The sequence below is a fragment of the Typopeltis vanoorti genome, chromosome 19 (assembly GCF_054136105.1).
Source record: "Typopeltis vanoorti isolate ZY-2024b chromosome 19, IOZ_Tvanoo_1.0, whole genome shotgun sequence".
Taxonomy (NCBI): domain Eukaryota; kingdom Metazoa; phylum Arthropoda; class Arachnida; order Uropygi; family Thelyphonidae; genus Typopeltis; species Typopeltis vanoorti.
This window is the reverse complement of record NC_143567.1, coordinates 910,586-927,107: the sequence shown is the minus strand read 5'-3', so window position 1 is coordinate 927,107 and position 16,522 is coordinate 910,586. Positions and strand designations below refer to the sequence as shown.

General features: G+C 39.0%; 1 protein-coding gene across 1 annotated transcript in view; it reads left to right on the top strand.

Moving 5' to 3' along the window:
* Positions 1-16,522, top strand: part of LOC150095811 (uncharacterized) — a 50,526-nt gene that overhangs the window by 18,426 nt on the left and 15,578 nt on the right. The window contains exons 2-3 of the mRNA XM_090409537.1: positions 2,059-2,144; positions 11,160-11,324. Of these exons, the coding sequence (XP_090265663.1) occupies positions 2,059-2,144; positions 11,160-11,324 (251 nt within the window). The remainder of the gene's footprint in view (positions 1-2,058; positions 2,145-11,159; positions 11,325-16,522) is intronic.

The window sequence follows — 16,522 nt, the reverse complement described above, 5'->3', positions numbered from 1 at the left end:
CAGATTAAAAAAAAATAAAAAAAATTAAATTAAATTAAATAAAGTCTAAAATTTTAAATCAAGTTCAGATAGACAACCAATCAAGAACTGAAGGATCTGCCTCAAAAAAGTCTCTCAGGGTAGGCTCTTATGCTGCAGTCCTCCACAATACCGGATGGTTTGGTTTATGGCCCCACAGTCGCATTGGGTGTAGGTGATCTTCCCCATTTGTGTAAGCTGTCTTACAAGTCAGATACCATGTCCTGTGCGTATCCTATTTAGGCTTTTCCATAGATGACGTGGAAGCTCAATCTCTTTTGGATTTTGGTTGGGAAGGATATACTTGTTTAAGTCTGGTGGCGATTTTTCTTTCCAAGATTCTAGCCATTTCGAGTTAACATTGAAATTGCTACTGACTAGTTCTTCAGCCAGTATTAGTGGAGGCCATTGGGATTTAAGGCGATTCATATTTATATATGGGAGGTCTTCATGTATCGGCAAAAGGGGATTGCTGTTTATTTTTTTTTGTATTCTTTTACCAGAGCATTTTGTCTACGCAGGTTCGGTGGTGCAATATTGCTCAAAGTTGGAAGCCAGTAGAGGGGAGGGGATTTGACACAACCTGTTATTGTTCTCATCGCTGTATTTATTTGAGTGTCGATTTTCTTGATATGAGGACTGTTTAGTCATACTGGTGAACAATATTCTGCCGCAGAGTAGACTAAGGCCAACGTGGAGTATCGCAGTGTAATAGCAGAAGAACCCCATGTAGAACCACACAGTTTTGTATGATGTTATTACGGGTTCGGTTCTGATCTTTAAAGAGAGATTCTCCAAATATCTTTTGGAGGATAGTGTTCTATCCAAGGTAACACCCAGATATTTAGGGAAATCTTGGTGCTGCAGCATTGTGTTGTTAAAGCTGACCTGAAGTTTCTTATTTGCCAATTTGGTGTTTAGGTGAAAAAAGCTAACCTCGGTCTTATTGAGGTTTGGTGTTAGTCTCCATTTATGAAAATATTCCCCAAAGGTTCTAAGGTCATTTGTGAGAATATCTTCAGTTACTTTAATGCTCTTGTGTTGGATGGCGAGGGCTATGTCATCAGCATAAGCAAATTTTTTGACCTAGTTGTCGGTAGGTCAGATGTTAACTTGAACAATATTGGTGCTAATACTGAACCCTGTGGGAGCCCATTGTTCAGCTTTCTTAGTTTGCTCATTTTGTTTCCCAGTACCACATGGAAGAACCTGTCAGAAAGCATGTTACCAATAAGTCTTATGATTGGCATGGTATGACTTGTATCAGCTTGTATAGCATCCCCTCTTTCCATACCGTGTCGTATGCAGCAGTAAGGTCAACAAACACAACAGAGGTTTTCAAACATCTCTGGAAACCTACTTTGATATAGGTAGTAAGGCTTAGTACTTGGTCCGTACAACTACGTTGAGTCCTAAAGTCTGCTTGCTCAACAGGGATAACTTCAGATATTTTGGGCCCAATTCTGTTAAGGGGGAGTCTCTCGAGGAGCTTATAACAGCAACTGAGGAGCGCAATTGGGCGATAGCTCTCTGCTTGATCTTGAGGCTTGTTGGGTTTTAATATGGCTATTATTTTGGTTCTCTTAAAAGCTGTTTGAAGGTTTCCCCTCCTTAAAATGTGAAAAAGAATCTTGTTAGCCATTGACGACCATTTTTTTCCACAGTTTACCAAGAATTACGGATGAACACCATCAAAGCCCGATGCTTTGCCGGTTTACACCTCCTTTAAAGCCTCAGTTATTTCGACTGTGGTTACTTCTCTTGAAAATTGGGAACTGCCATCTGCACTTTGTCGTAAGTTTCTGAGTGTTCGTTTAACTTCCCGTGTGTGTGTGTGTGGATGATCTCGAGGGGCTCTAGACAGCGAGGTTATTCGACAGGCAATTTGATCTGGAGTCACCAAAGGATCTTTACGAGTGATTGGGTTACTACCAAACTTCCACCAAACTTCTTTAATAGCCTCCATGCTTTTCTACTTGATTTTTTAAAGTCTAATTCCTCTGTAGTTTTTATCAATTTTTCTCTGCGCTCATTATCAAGCTTCTGGAGTAATTCGTCAGCTATGTCACAGTCGCCAGATTCTAAATAGACTTGGTATAGCTCTTCACAGCCTTTATTCCAGCCAGGTATGTATTCCTTTCGGAAACCCCTTGGAATATATTTTTTCGCTGTTGATATGACTGCTCCAATAAATCTGTTGTAGTTTTCACTCACAGGAGGTGTCCATCTTACTGTTTTATCCAGTTCTTGTGAAAAATCCTGCCAGTTCGCTTTTCTAAAATTCCATCTTGGTGGTGGAATAGACCATATTATTGGAATTTGTATTCCTGCTTCTACCAATACTGGGTGATGTTGGTTGTGTGGAAAATCTTCAAGGACTTTTCTTGTTGTATTTATTGGGTGATTTATGTTAATGCTAATGTTAATATTTATGTTAATATATCCTATTAGGATGAGCCAATGTACGGGGTTCAATGCCGCTTAGCCATACTTCTAATTCATGTAGAAAGCTGAATGGATTATTATCTGGGGGTTTGTATATTATGTTTATTGTGTATTTGAAGCTATGTCGTTATTTGTGATTTCCAATATTAGCGTTTCCGTATGTTTGAAACGAGTTTGTTTTTCGGTAACACTGTATTTTTCTTTGATTAATGCTATGATGCCTCCTCCTCTTTTGTTTGGTCTACATAAGTTGTAGGACTGGTAATTATTAATGTTGTGTGCATACGTTTCTGTGTCATTTATTGCAACTTCGGTCAGGATTAGTTTGTCATGTGTTTGTCAAGGTGTAGATGAGCAGTGCTATCAATGTAAACCGGTGTTTGTTTATACTTCTTATGCTTGTGTGTATGATGGTGAAGTCGGTATTGGTGGAAGTGTGGTCTCTGCATTTTTTCAGAGTCAAAGAGTTTGAAATTTATATTTTGTGACTGGGTATGTTCGCCCATATTTGGAATCTCCATGCTATAGTTTTGAGAGATAATTTTAAATCTTGCTCTTAAGGATAGGAAGAGTTAATATATTATAGTGGTTGACAGCTTAGGTCGGATTCTCTTGCAATTATATTAATTCGAGTATTTTCAATCTGTCTCATAAATATCTGTGAATCCTTAGTCCACTGGAACTTGTAGTTTTTCACTGATTTTGTTTTCGTTGCCTGGTATAAAATTTTTTTTAAAGTATGGAGCCTAGTGTTCAGTTATAGAGATTGGTGTTGGGAGTTTCTTGTCGGTTAGGATCGATATTGTCGGCCTTGTTTCCTTGCTTGCCTAGAATGCGGTCTCTCAGACTTCTGCTGGTAAAACGAGTGATGACAGGTGGCGGTCTCTCTTTATTTTTTGTGGTCCTCGATTGACAAATGTAATGTCTGTGGTTGTGACTGGAATGCCGATTTTGGTGCAAATCAGTTGCACTATGGTGCTTAAATGTTCTTCTTTTCTTTTGGAATTCCTTATATTCACACTATTTCAGACATTAAAAATATTGTGTTAGGGTTAGAAACCAAGATGGCGGCACTTGTTGAGCTGTCTCTTCACTGTGCGCCGCTTAAATTAGTAATAGCCTTGGGCCAGCTATCTCTGATTGTCTACCAGTAGATTGAACTACACTCACTCTCCAAAAAGTTAGATAGAGCTAAAACTCCCTTGCCTACTCCCTATAAGGGAATAACAGACGTTAACTGATTCGATTTTGATTTGATACCATTTCAATGAATAATTGTAAAGGTATTTTTTATTCATTCATTCATCTTCAAGACCTATCTTTCCTAACTGGGTTGTGGGGGGCAGCAGTTGCAAGAGGAACTTCCAATGGTCACGATCCTCCGCCACCAAGCACCGGTATTCTGGTGGGACTCCCAAACGTGTCCCCCCAAGGTTTTGAATATAATCTATCCAACGAGTCCTTAGCCTTCCACCTCCCACCCTCTGGCTTGGCAAAGAGGGCTTGCTGGGGAGCCTCGCTTATGGCATTCTGACCAGGTGTCCGTACCAATGTAACTGTGATCTCTCAACACAGAGAAGAAACAGTTGAGTATTGAGGGTTTCCCGAATTGCAGAGCTTCTGACGCTGTCAAGTCTTGTCAGCCTTGCAACCCCTCGAAGGAACCTCATTTCAGCCGCTTAGATTCGTGTCCGCATTCTTTCGGTCATTACTCAACTCTCATGACCATAGGTGAGGATGGGGACATAGACTGTATTGAAGACAGTCAGCTTTGCCTTCTGGCTTCACTCCCGCTTCAATACTACCGAACGGCCAAGCTCCAGCAATATTGCGCTTGCTGAGCCAATCCGAGTAACTAGCTCTTTGTCCCAATTACATCACTCGTGAATATGGACCCAAGGTATTTAAACTTCTCCACCTGCCTCAATGGGACTCCACTCACATGTAGAGTGCACTGGGATGGTTGTTGTGAGACCACAAATGTTTTAGTTGTGGCCACACTGATCTTCATTCCGGCTTCTGCACAAACAGCTACAAACCTTCCAAGGTCCGCTGGAGGTTATCTGTGGAAGAGCTAAGCAGGACTCGGTCATCTGCAAAAAGCAGATGTCCAATGCTACATCTTCCAATTCTGACACACTCACTGCCTCGGCTGTGCCTATCACTCCAGTCCATAAATATTATGGAAAGGAGGGGTGACAGAACACACCCTTGGCAGAGGCCAACGGAGACTGCGAAAGGTTCAGACTTTGTGCTGTTTACCTTGATACAAAACTCCGGGCATTCATACAGGGACTTGATGACAGCTAATAGTTGGCCATCCACTCCATACTCCTGTACTACTTGCCAAAGCTTATCCTGAGGAACCCAGTCATATGCCTTCTCAAAGTCCACGAAGAAACATGTGTAGACAGTCTTGGCATATTCCCAAGATTTCTCAGACTTGCCTTAAAGTGAAGTTTTGGTCAGTTGTGCTTCTACCAGGATGAAAGCCACATCGTTCTTCCTGGAACTTTGACTGAACTATGCTCCTGCACCTTCTTTCCAAGCACCTAGCATATACTTTTTCAGGCAGGCTGAGCAGAGAGTGTTAAGTTCCCTCCTGGGTTAAGTTCCCTCCATCTGTGGAGGATGTCCTTCTCGGTCGTTAAAAGTGCACCATCATGAAGCCTTAATTGCCCTTGCTGTGCATGATTTCCTCCCTCGAAGGCGCCGAATGGTCTACCAGAATACTTTGTTTGCATTTGCATAGGATGAGTGTAAACTTTCTCCAAAGGATTCTGCAAGCCTTCTGCTTTGCTGTCTGTACTGCCTCAACAGCAGCTTTTCGTGCCTCAGTGTACTGCAAACGTGTGAGGTCAGGTCACCTGAGCTTAGGCTCAGGTGACCTGACCCTAAGCCATGTTAGGTAGGCCTCCTTTTTTGTGCGGACAGCTTTTTGGACCTCTTGGTTCCACCAAGGTGTCGTTTTCTCACTGCTCGTCGCCACGCCGAGCCGCTTTCTGCCACAGCATGAGAGTGCAGAGGCAGTGACAGCAGTTCTGAACAGCTCCCACTGCTCCTCAACATCTGCACTATGCTTGGGAATCTCTTTGAACCTGGAGGAAATGCCATCTGCAAAATTCTTCCTCACAGCCTCATTTTCCAGTGCCTCCGATTTCACGCGGTATAGCTTGTTAGGCTAACCAGCGTTGATGGTAGCATTTGGTTTCTGAAGCCGTAGAGTGCAGAAAACAAGGTGGTGGTCAGTTGACAGTTCTGCCCCTCTCCTCTTACGAGCGTCCAGTACTGAGGAAAATAGGTCTAAAGACATCAATCAGAGATCTTTGTCTAAGTGTATCCCTGTACCGGGTATGCTTATGGACCTCGGTGCTGAAAGAAAGTATTCATTATGGACAAGCTGTTAGTATAGCAGACGTCCAATGATTTCAACCCATTCGCGTTAAGGTCAGGGTCTCCGTTCCTCCCAACCACACCCACCTCCACGTCTGGTCATTTATTCCAACATGTGCATTGAAGTCACCCATTAGCAGGTCTGATTCAATGTCTACCACCTTGTCAAAAGCAGCATCCACTTACTCTATTTTTAATTAATTAATTTATTTTTTTTTAATATTTGCGTTATAATAAATTACAAACAAGCGAAACTTTTTATTTTGAATTATTATATAAATTTTTAGTTTTGCAAATCAATATACATATAGTATAAACAAAAATTATAAAATTAAAAAATTTCATTATAAAAAAAAATTAATAAGACGGATGAAATTTAGCTGAGAGTCCGACATCGTGGTTCGAACTATTGCAATTAAACTTTTAATGCAAGCAGTTCGACCGCGATTGTGCCGTCAATCAAACGTGACTCTAACGGAAGTCAGGCGATACAGGCCAACTTTCAACTAGAAAGCTGTAAATTGTCCAAATTTACAGCTTTCTAGTTCAGCATGTGATCTGTCCTAATGGGAACATCCATGTATTTTGCTACTTCCTAGGTTATTATGATATATCTAAGTCATACTTGGGTATGCTGTATCCAAGATGTATGCCACTCATCTTTAGGGCGTTAGCTAACAACTGGGTATCCATTTGAAAATCTTTTACACCATCATCAATATGTCATGATTGATTAAGTCAGGGAGGAATTGAGAAAATTATTGGCAAGGATAAGAAAAATCTTACTTGCAGAATTAAAGAAGTTAAAGAGGTAATCAAGGAATAAAGAAATCATATCGAAAGTTCTTTGCAAGTAAGCCAATAGGTTAGGAAAGCTGTGAGTAAAAATAGCAAGATATATCATGGGAATACCGCGATGCAAATATATGAGAAAATATCACGAAGGTGGCAAAAATGAACTGCAGACTATTACATTAAGTTCAGCAATGAGGGAAAGAGGGTCCAATCTATCCATGGGGAAACTAGGCTGCATCCTAGAGCACCAGGATTTTAGGGTCTTATAACATTATCAGTCTTATAAGTTTTGCGTTTGGTAATTTTAGCTTCATTGTTTTTCTTCATATTTTTCGAGTTGATAAATGTTGAGTATCAGATCAAAGTGAGAGGCTCAATGTATTATTTTACACCATAACGTCAATGTTACGATCTTTTCTTTCGCGTGCGCATGTCTTTCCTTTATTTATTTATTTTTATTACGGATTTGTCTATTTTCTCTCTTCCTGTTATATCCACACATGACGTAGCGCTTAGTATCAAGAACAAGCTAATTTTACCCATTCATTATGCCGCCTACCAGTAGTTTTATACGCGACGATTTACACATGCCGGTAACTTTTACGTATCCCACGTTATTCTTCTACATGCTATCCTTTTCTTGTAGCAAACCTATCACTTGATATCATTAATAAATTTGCAAGTGTTAATTCTTAAAAAAAGTTTTAATACATAATCTTTATTATTTAGCCTACATAGGACATTTATTTACGATAGGTCTCGTGGCCTATCGTGTGGGGATGTGATATAAAAATAAATAAATAAACCCGTTTTATAATGGGAATGGATTCTATATGGGAATGGATATAGGGCTGGTGAGATGGATAGGAGGGTGGTTGATGGAGATACCAGAGAGTAGTTTACTCAGGAGTACAGTCCAAAAGACGGCCTGTGACTAGTGGTGTGCCGCAGGGTTCTGTTCTTGGACCACTGCTGTTTAATGTGTTCATTAACGATATAGGGAAGGATCTGAGAGGAACGGTTCATTTGTTATCATCTGATGATGCTAAGTTGGGTAGGGCAATAGTGAATGCAGAAGATGTCAAAATTTTGCAGGATGATTTGGATAGATTGGAGGTCTGGACTAAAGGGAATGAATGTCAATTTAATGTGGCAAAATGTAAGGATACGCATTTTGAGGTGAAAAGATTAGCAGCAGTATATCACATTGGTGGAACTGTACTCCAGGAGATTGATGAGGCCAGGGACTTGGGAGTGTTGGTGGATAGGGAGTTGAAGTTTAGGGGGCACATCGCAAAAGCGGCTAAATCAGCTCATCAAATCACTTGGATGCCGAAGAATACTTTGACGAGCAGAGATAAGCAAGTTATTGTTCCTCTGTATCGAGCCTTGATAAGACCCCATCTTGATTACTGTGCCCAGATCTGGTCACCTAGGTTTTTTCTTGATGGGGAGGAGGTTGTGAGGATCCACAGGCGAGTGGCCAAGATGATAGCAGGTCTATGGAATGAACCTTATGAAAATAGGTTGATTTGTGGGTTGCAGAAATTGGTTCATAGGCGAAAATGGGGAAATATGATTGAGACATTCAAATTGCTGAAGGGTTTCTATAAGATTAATTCAGAGGATATTTTTGAGAACAGGACTTGTGGTGGGAGGACTAGGGGACATCCATGGAAGTTGGGCAAGAGTGTGGTTAGGTTAGCAAGGGTGTTAGAGCTAGGTTTTTTACTTTTACAGTGGTGAATGAGTGGAATAAGCTGACTGAATCTGTTGTGGGTGCTATGACAGTGAATGAGTTCAAGGCAAAGTATGATAGATACTGTGTGAATGTCAAATAGTTGTGATGGACATGATGTTTTGGACCTCCCTCGATGAGTCTAAGGACTCCTTGGAGTCACCCGTAATAATAATAATAATAATAATAATAATAATAATAATAATAATAATAATAATAATAATAATAATAATAATAATAATAATAATAATAATATTGCTGAAATTGTTTCACAGCACACTGATTTAATAGTAGATAAGTTTCTTTCGAAAAGTACAGCCTCATACTTGTTTCTATCCCAGGATCACACAAAATGTCAATCCGGAGCTGAGTGATGGAATTCAGAAATGAAAACTGAGGATGTTCTTCATGTCTGTAATAAACAGTAGTAGAAAATACTGAAGAGAAATGGAATGAAGATTACATATCAATACCTGAAGTACAGTATTTATACAAAAAGCCACCAGGAAACAAAAACGGGTAAAGGCGGCTGGAATAGGTTATAATGCAGACCAGAAATACTAAAATCTTGAGGTATAAGTTTTACATCAGCTACACTGGAACTCATAGTATTCTTCTATGAAAAAAAAAAAAAAAATACAGAGGATTTTTCCCTGCTGAGTGCTCCAAGTAAATTTTATGCAAGGCATACTTGAGATTCAGATAAGAAAAAATTATGGAAGAAAAATAGGGAATAACAAACTGCATCCAGGCTAAATATAAGTAGCCAGGATCATGTAGTCACTTTTTACTTTCTCGTAACATATAGACGAGAAATCATGGGAGCATGACAAGGATCTTCATTGAAGTTTCAAGATCTGGAATCAGCATATGATAAAGTGAACTTACATTTGCTGAAAGAAAGGACAAGAGGCGGAGTGGAATGGAGAGCCTTTGTTCGCTGGATCACAAAGAGTTGAAAACGACTGGATGGTACACAACAACAACAAAAGTGTTGTATTAAAATTCACATGCAAGATATTTATTTTTGAAATGATTGAATATGGACGGAAGTAAAAATCTTCTGGACTGATCATTAGATGGCTCTGCTGCAGTTAGCACAAATGTCCTCCCCTAGGTGTAGATAGAGTATAATTTGTTGGACATTCGCCATTTATTTCAAAATTGTAGCTTGCATTGAAAGAGAAATAAAACTTTGTGAAGCGCGACTTTGTGTTATTTTGTTCCTGTTGCGATTTGTTCCATCAAAATATGGCATACTTCAAAGATCAGTACTCGAGTACTAAGTTCTGCTTAAACTGGAAAAAGAAAATCTTCTGAAACAATCCGAATATTAAATTTTTAGCAATGGGCAGAACTCAAACATTGAATTGTTTTGAAAATTTTAAAAGTGAAGGAACGTGTGTTGATGATACTGAACATTGGGGAAGCTTATCAACGAAATCAAAGGAATGAAAATGCGACGCAGATCGAGGCATCCGTCCATAAGACAGACACATCATTATCTTCGAGTTATCTCAATAGTTAAGATTCGCCTATTGATCTGCCAAAACATTTTGAAACTGGATACGTGATTAAATGCAAAAACGTCTCCTCTCACTTTGCTTTGCGTTGGGCATCAATTTCAGGAGTTCAGTTAAAATACAGCATGCTCTTTACTTTCCAGATCCAGCACTGTACAATTTTCCTCCTCCTCATAATTTCAACGAACTTGGAAGCAGATTTAGCGACATCACGATTAAAAAAAACAAACTAGCCACCAAGTTGGCAGTGAATGGCAGTATTACTTAACCAAAGTCTCTGGGTTCCAGTCCGACTGTGGACTTGAATATTTGTGAATGTGACATTTCGTCGCCAAGTACGAGAACACCTATTGGTGGCCCCCAAAAGTTCTCTATTTAGTCTCTAGAGGAAGGTTCCAGGGTTATTGAACCCTATCCCCACAGTACTATAAATATCAATCTTTAGTAGGGAGGACAGAATAAAAAATCGCTTTCTCTACTCGCCAGGGAATTGAAATAATGGGATTTGTAGCTTTCCCATAATTTTAATCTCGGCCCACCGTTATAACGTTACACACTTGAGAGAATGAGGTGATTCTGTACTAAATAAACTGAAATAAAACTGATTATTTATCATGAATAACGATTCACAAGAATAGCTTTTACTTAATAGTCTTTCATTTTTGTTTATTCTTTCAGGACCAACACGTGAACTATCGTACCCGTTCCTTCCGAAATAATTAAATACACTGTATATTTAAAAACAGTATTGCATTTTTTTTTTAAAGAAAAACAAGAAGAAAAGAGGAGAAACAGGTGGCTACCTTCAAACCTACTGGAAATGGTCGTTCGCATTTTCTTTTCATTTTTTTTTTTCTTTACAGAAAGAGATCTAAGAGTGGTAAATCTCACCAAAGATGTGGCAGAATCACCTAGGAAGTTAGATGCATAAAAGACAGCAGTTGCCGTCTTCTATGCTGCCGGTTCTGAATTTACACTTTCCAAACTATGAAGCATGGGATGAAAGTGCGAGATGCGTTTTAATGGAGCACTAGTTTCATGGATTGTACATTGGCGGTGTTCTACTGTGTCATCTTTGATAAGATTATGCAATTTTATTATCATTACACGTTTCATGACGATAGTGGCTTCATAATACGAATTCCGATGAAAATATTTCAGATCCTTATTTATTGTCGAGAAATTAATTTATGTGCAAGTCACAATCTTCAAAGTTTGATCCCTCATCATATCTTTTGATTTTTCAGTATTCCTCTGCTAAGCCTGCTTGGATACAGACTTCAGCATCAGTGTCATATCGAACTGCGTATCCTTCAGAAATCGTCCAAGACCCCTCCTTTCAGGATGTTTTTCAGCCTGGAGGAAAAGAACAAGAAATAACAAGCGGTGAAAAAATCTGGAGAGTAAGCCTGGTAAGTGGGAGGTAAGAAATCACAGAGTTGTCAAGAATTCTGGACACACTGCCACATGACAGGACAATTGTCGTGGAGTAGAACCCAAATGCTGGAGTGCCATTTGCGAGATTTGTTACCAATGTATTAGCAAATTCAGTAGAACTCGATGAAGGACAACTCACTTCGCAATGCGACGGAGAATAAAATGTTTGCACTTTGGATGGAAACATTCACGGCTGGTTGAAGCTGTCAGTTCATTTCTTTTCTGGTAAGTAGGGTAGGGATCGGGCGGATTGATTGCTGAAGCAACCACGAGACCTTTACATAAAAAAGGAAAAAAGTCACCATGAAGGTTCTTTGCATCCTAGACGGAGCTCGACCTAGGTGTTCCTATCCAATGGCCATCGTCGTTATAGACCGAGACGTTGCTAGACGGGGAAGCTTACGTGGTTGCCACTTGCGTACTATTAGTATTTTTGATTGGTAAATTTCGATATCACTTTACAAAGTTTTTATTTTTATTTTCATTTTTTGTGATTTTTATTTATTTTGTGATTCATTCATGATACTCGGATAGACTTAATGCTCGTGAAAGAAAACAACAACAACAAAAAAAAAATACTCATAGGGATATTTTTCGTTTTCATCTACGAGAATCATTCATCTGGACTGGTTCTATAATCCAGTCACTTTTTAATCTTTACCCTGTGTTCCACGTGGATGAATAAAAGTACTATATGTTATAAATCTGCCAATTGTGCAACTTTTTTGCTAACCAACCGTAACGGCTTCATTCCACTTAAAGACATTTCAATGTATAATACAAAAAAATAAATATCACATGTTATTAATATTAAAGGGATAATATATTAATACTATCCCCTCTTTGGTATTAATAGATGCTTGTTTACCTATCAGTCCTGGAAAATGTTCCAGAAGGTAGACTGAAATGCGAAGGTCATAAAATAAAAGATAAGGTGTTGTTTATACAGAGCACTGTTATTATCTTATTCCAATAAGTCATCGAACTAACTCCATTTTCCCCTTCTTTATTCACCTTTTCTCAGTGGTATAGCTAGATCTTTTGCCTCCCGTGGCGGTCCTTGAGTTTGCCGCTCTCTCAATACACATCAAAAATACTACAAAAAGTCAAAACGACGTACAGGAAAATAAATTAAAACACTATGTTTAATTTTGAAGTAAAACTTTAATTCCAACATTCTAAAATGTTGTTTTTCTTGCTTTTCTGTTCGTCAATGACATTGGCGAAGTCTATTTCATAGTAATGGAGGTAATTCTTAATCAGTTTTTATTTAGAAAAACCCCTCTCACACTTACAGCACTTGTGAGGAAAATTCGCAGTAGTATTACAATATTTGAAACTGAGGTCTCGAGATTGTATTTTAGAATTAACTGCAAAAGTTCAAAAAGGTTCAAAGTGCCTCCCGGGGGCGGACCGCCCTCTGCGCTCTCCACTAGCTACGCCACTGCGTTTTCTCCCTTTATTTTGAAACAAACCCTCGTTCATCAGGGTTTTGCAAAAATACATTCCAGTTCTTAGAGTTAGCTTTAGGTTCAGTAATCCTTTATAAGGGGAAAATTTCATAACAATTGTTATTCCAGTTTCCCCTTACTGATTCCCACCCCCTACCCATCGTTTCATGAACAAACGATGCAAGTCGGGACACCACAGTTCAAGGTGATCACCGTTATCGATCGATGGCAAATAAACAGATTGTTACACAAGTTTGTTGCATGATGCACGTCCTTATTTCGATGGATTCAAACTGATACAAATCAAATTTCCTTTCTGATTTTTGTAATCAATGATAACAGTTGATATGCATTTCGTATCGCGCCTACAAAATAAACCCTTTCTGATATTTCAGCACATTTCTGTTTTGTTTTCAGTTTCCACACGCTTGAAATTAAAGGTTTTTGTATCAGTGATGAGGATGATATATTACTTCTTGACTTCTAAACCTCAAAGGCGGTGTTATTTACTATAAAGCTGAGCCTCCCAGAATTTCGGCTATCGTTTCTTTGTTGCAGCTGACTGCACCTAACAAGCGGGGATCGTCTCCCTGACATATATTTGACATCTATATCGAGGCCATTTTCTTTGTTTACCGTTCCAAAGAATAACCTTCGGTGCCTAAATAAAACTCCCATCTGCACTCCGTAATGAAAATGACAGCATATAAAGGGCAGAAGCAGCGATTAGCCTGCCCGCACCTGCTATTGTCGGAGATCTTGAGGAATGCCGGAGCGTATCTGTTAATCCCTAACTACGGTTCCCCGAGGTGGCCAATAAGTGACCCGAGGTGTTTTTGTCTTCGTGTTGTAACACTGGCACCAAGCAGTCTAGCTGTCTCGGCCGTTGTCACCTGCGCAACCTTGGAGTTTCACCTGAAGTCCTCACCTGTGTTGACCCGACCGACTTTAGCACCTGCATATGTCGGCGTAAGATAGAGACAAAGGAGTCGTGCTGCTCACACCAGCGGCTTATAATGGAAAGCAGCCCCTTCTCGTACACCAGATAATTAGCGAAATCTCTGTGCAGCTTTGATGGCGTTCTGCTTCCTGACATTCCGCAATGAGCGACGACGATTTCTGCTTCTTTTCGTGGTGGTAGCAAAGCTAACCGTAAACTAATTCAAAAAGACATTTTTTATATTTTTTTGGTTGGTGGGGGAATCGACATGTGTATGAACTGATGATGACAAACTTGACTGAACGCTGAAGAAAATCCGAGTCTTTAAAGATAAGGGGGGGGATCACACACACACACACACACACACACACACACACACACACACACACACACACACACACACACACACACACACACACACACACACACACACACACACACACACACACACACACACACACACACACACACACCGGTTACTTTCTACCTATTCTGACACGTTTTCTTTCTTCTTTCAGTTTTGTATTTGAAAAAGGTTTCATTTCTGGTAGTCTATATAATTGTGTAATTCTACGTAGAGAATTTCTCTATTTTGTGTATGTGATTAATAAATCTGAAAGTCTGATGCTGACAGCTGCTCATTTCAAATTATTTTAAAAGCCCCCCCCCGCTATTTTTCGTCATAAAGTCGCAGATACTCTTATTGCATTTATTTATTATTATTATTTATTATTTTATTATTATTACTTATTATAAAAAATGTAGAAAAGCAGTCCGCGCAGTTCTAAACCATGTGGGCTTTTCTAAAAATAATTTTGAGAACGACAACAACAAAAAAATACCATCCTCTATGAATATACGATGGCAACAATAAAATGGAGAGCAGTTGAAACTTGTGAAGGAGAAGTGGAGAGAGGTTTCATGCAGGGATGTCCGCTTTCATCATATTTGTTTAAGGCGCCCGGAAGAACTAGTAAAACAGTCTATTACAGAAAACATGGGAGTAACTGTGAATGGACAAAATTTACATCACATAAAATATGCAGATGATGTAGTATTATTTACAAGATAATAAGGAAAACTTAAAATACATGATTGAAAACTTATAAAAACCACAAAGATTATGCAGTGCTGAAAACGATGGCATAGGAAGAAATGAAGAAGAGCTTAACTTAGAAACGGAAGGAAATAAACTGGAACAGGTCAAAATATGCATTTACTTAGGAATATTGATCAGAGACAGGCTAAATCATGAAGAGACTATTAAACACAGAATAAACCTAGGGTGGTCTACTATGACTAAACTTACACATCTCTCCAAAGAATGTAAAATCAAAGTATAGGGTTCAATGTTGTTCCCCACAGTTCTTTGTGGTGCAGAGACTTGGGTTATTAAACAGAAGAAATCAATTCAAAGATTGACATGCTTTGAAAGCAAGTGTTTGAGAATAACAAATATACCATGATGGACTGAAATGAAAACCAATCAAGAGAGAAGAAAAGAATTACACTACGATACTTCCAGTGAAAACCAGTTCCAGTGGTATGGGCATGCCTACTAAAAATGCCTACCAACAAATTGTCCAAAGTCATCCTCCAGTGGGATGATTCGAACGTACGGCCTTCAGTTGAGAAACGAGTAACCACCCGCAGCACATTCGCAACCTTACTGATGTCCGTATTCCATTTTGTCTCGATTCGGAAACTTTCACAAGGGAGGAGGAGGGGGCTCCTCGATGTGTTATTTCCAAGATGTGTTAGTGCGAACAAGAATACATTTCGTCTTTTCAAGGATAACCAATTTAAGTTTCGTGGTGGTCGCTATGAAAAGCTGAGTTCAGGTATGAATCCAGATAAGAAATAAATTCAGATCGATGCTGTATTGCTGAATACATTTTTATTTCCTTGCAGAATAATCCAAGGGAATAACAAAAATGAAAACTTCTTCCTGCAATAATTTCTCTCATAAACCTAAATTCAAATCCGTTTTGTATATCATTCATTATCTTTAGCACTTTTGGGGATGTGTTGGAGTAAGCTGAGATCGACAGTCGCTGATTTTGGAAGCTTGGTTTCAAAAATACTCATTCTTATTGTTCACCTTTTTGTTTTTTAAATAATTTCATCATCATTTGAAGAAAGGCCTTTTTAATCAAGCGGCAGTCTTCCTTTTTAAATGTCATACGTTCAGAATAAGAGGATTTGCAAACGAAAACGACTACTTTACAAGACACATTAATATCTACTATCCATGAAAAATCCGTTGGCAGTACTTATGCGAACCACGATCTGGGGACAAATGTTGTAATTTTACGAATAGATAGACAAGCCATAGAAATCCAGAAGTTGCTCGGCTTTCTTATACATTCTGAGCAGACTTTTACAAAACGTCCACACCTTAGGTGAGGTTCAAACCTGTTTCAGTGGCTCTTATCAACTCAGCTACGAGCAATTTTTAGAAATTATTTCATTTCTTCCATTTGTTTAATCTCTATCTGCTGTGTCTGTCAGCTGTTCAGATAGGAACCAAAAAAAAAAAAATCACCGTCGTAGGTAGGGAGGAAGAAATATCACCACCTAAAACCGGCCCACTTAGTCTCACTCGAAAAACCATTCTGAATATCCATAGACTTGATTAAAACCGAAGTCATCCCTACCAAAAGGGTTCATGTTTTTCTCACTTATTAGTTAAGACGACTCCGAAATTCTGTCGTCAGCGTTGCCATTCATTTTCTTTAGTCGCATTTACTTAATTAACCAGACCAAAGATTAGCATAGTTAT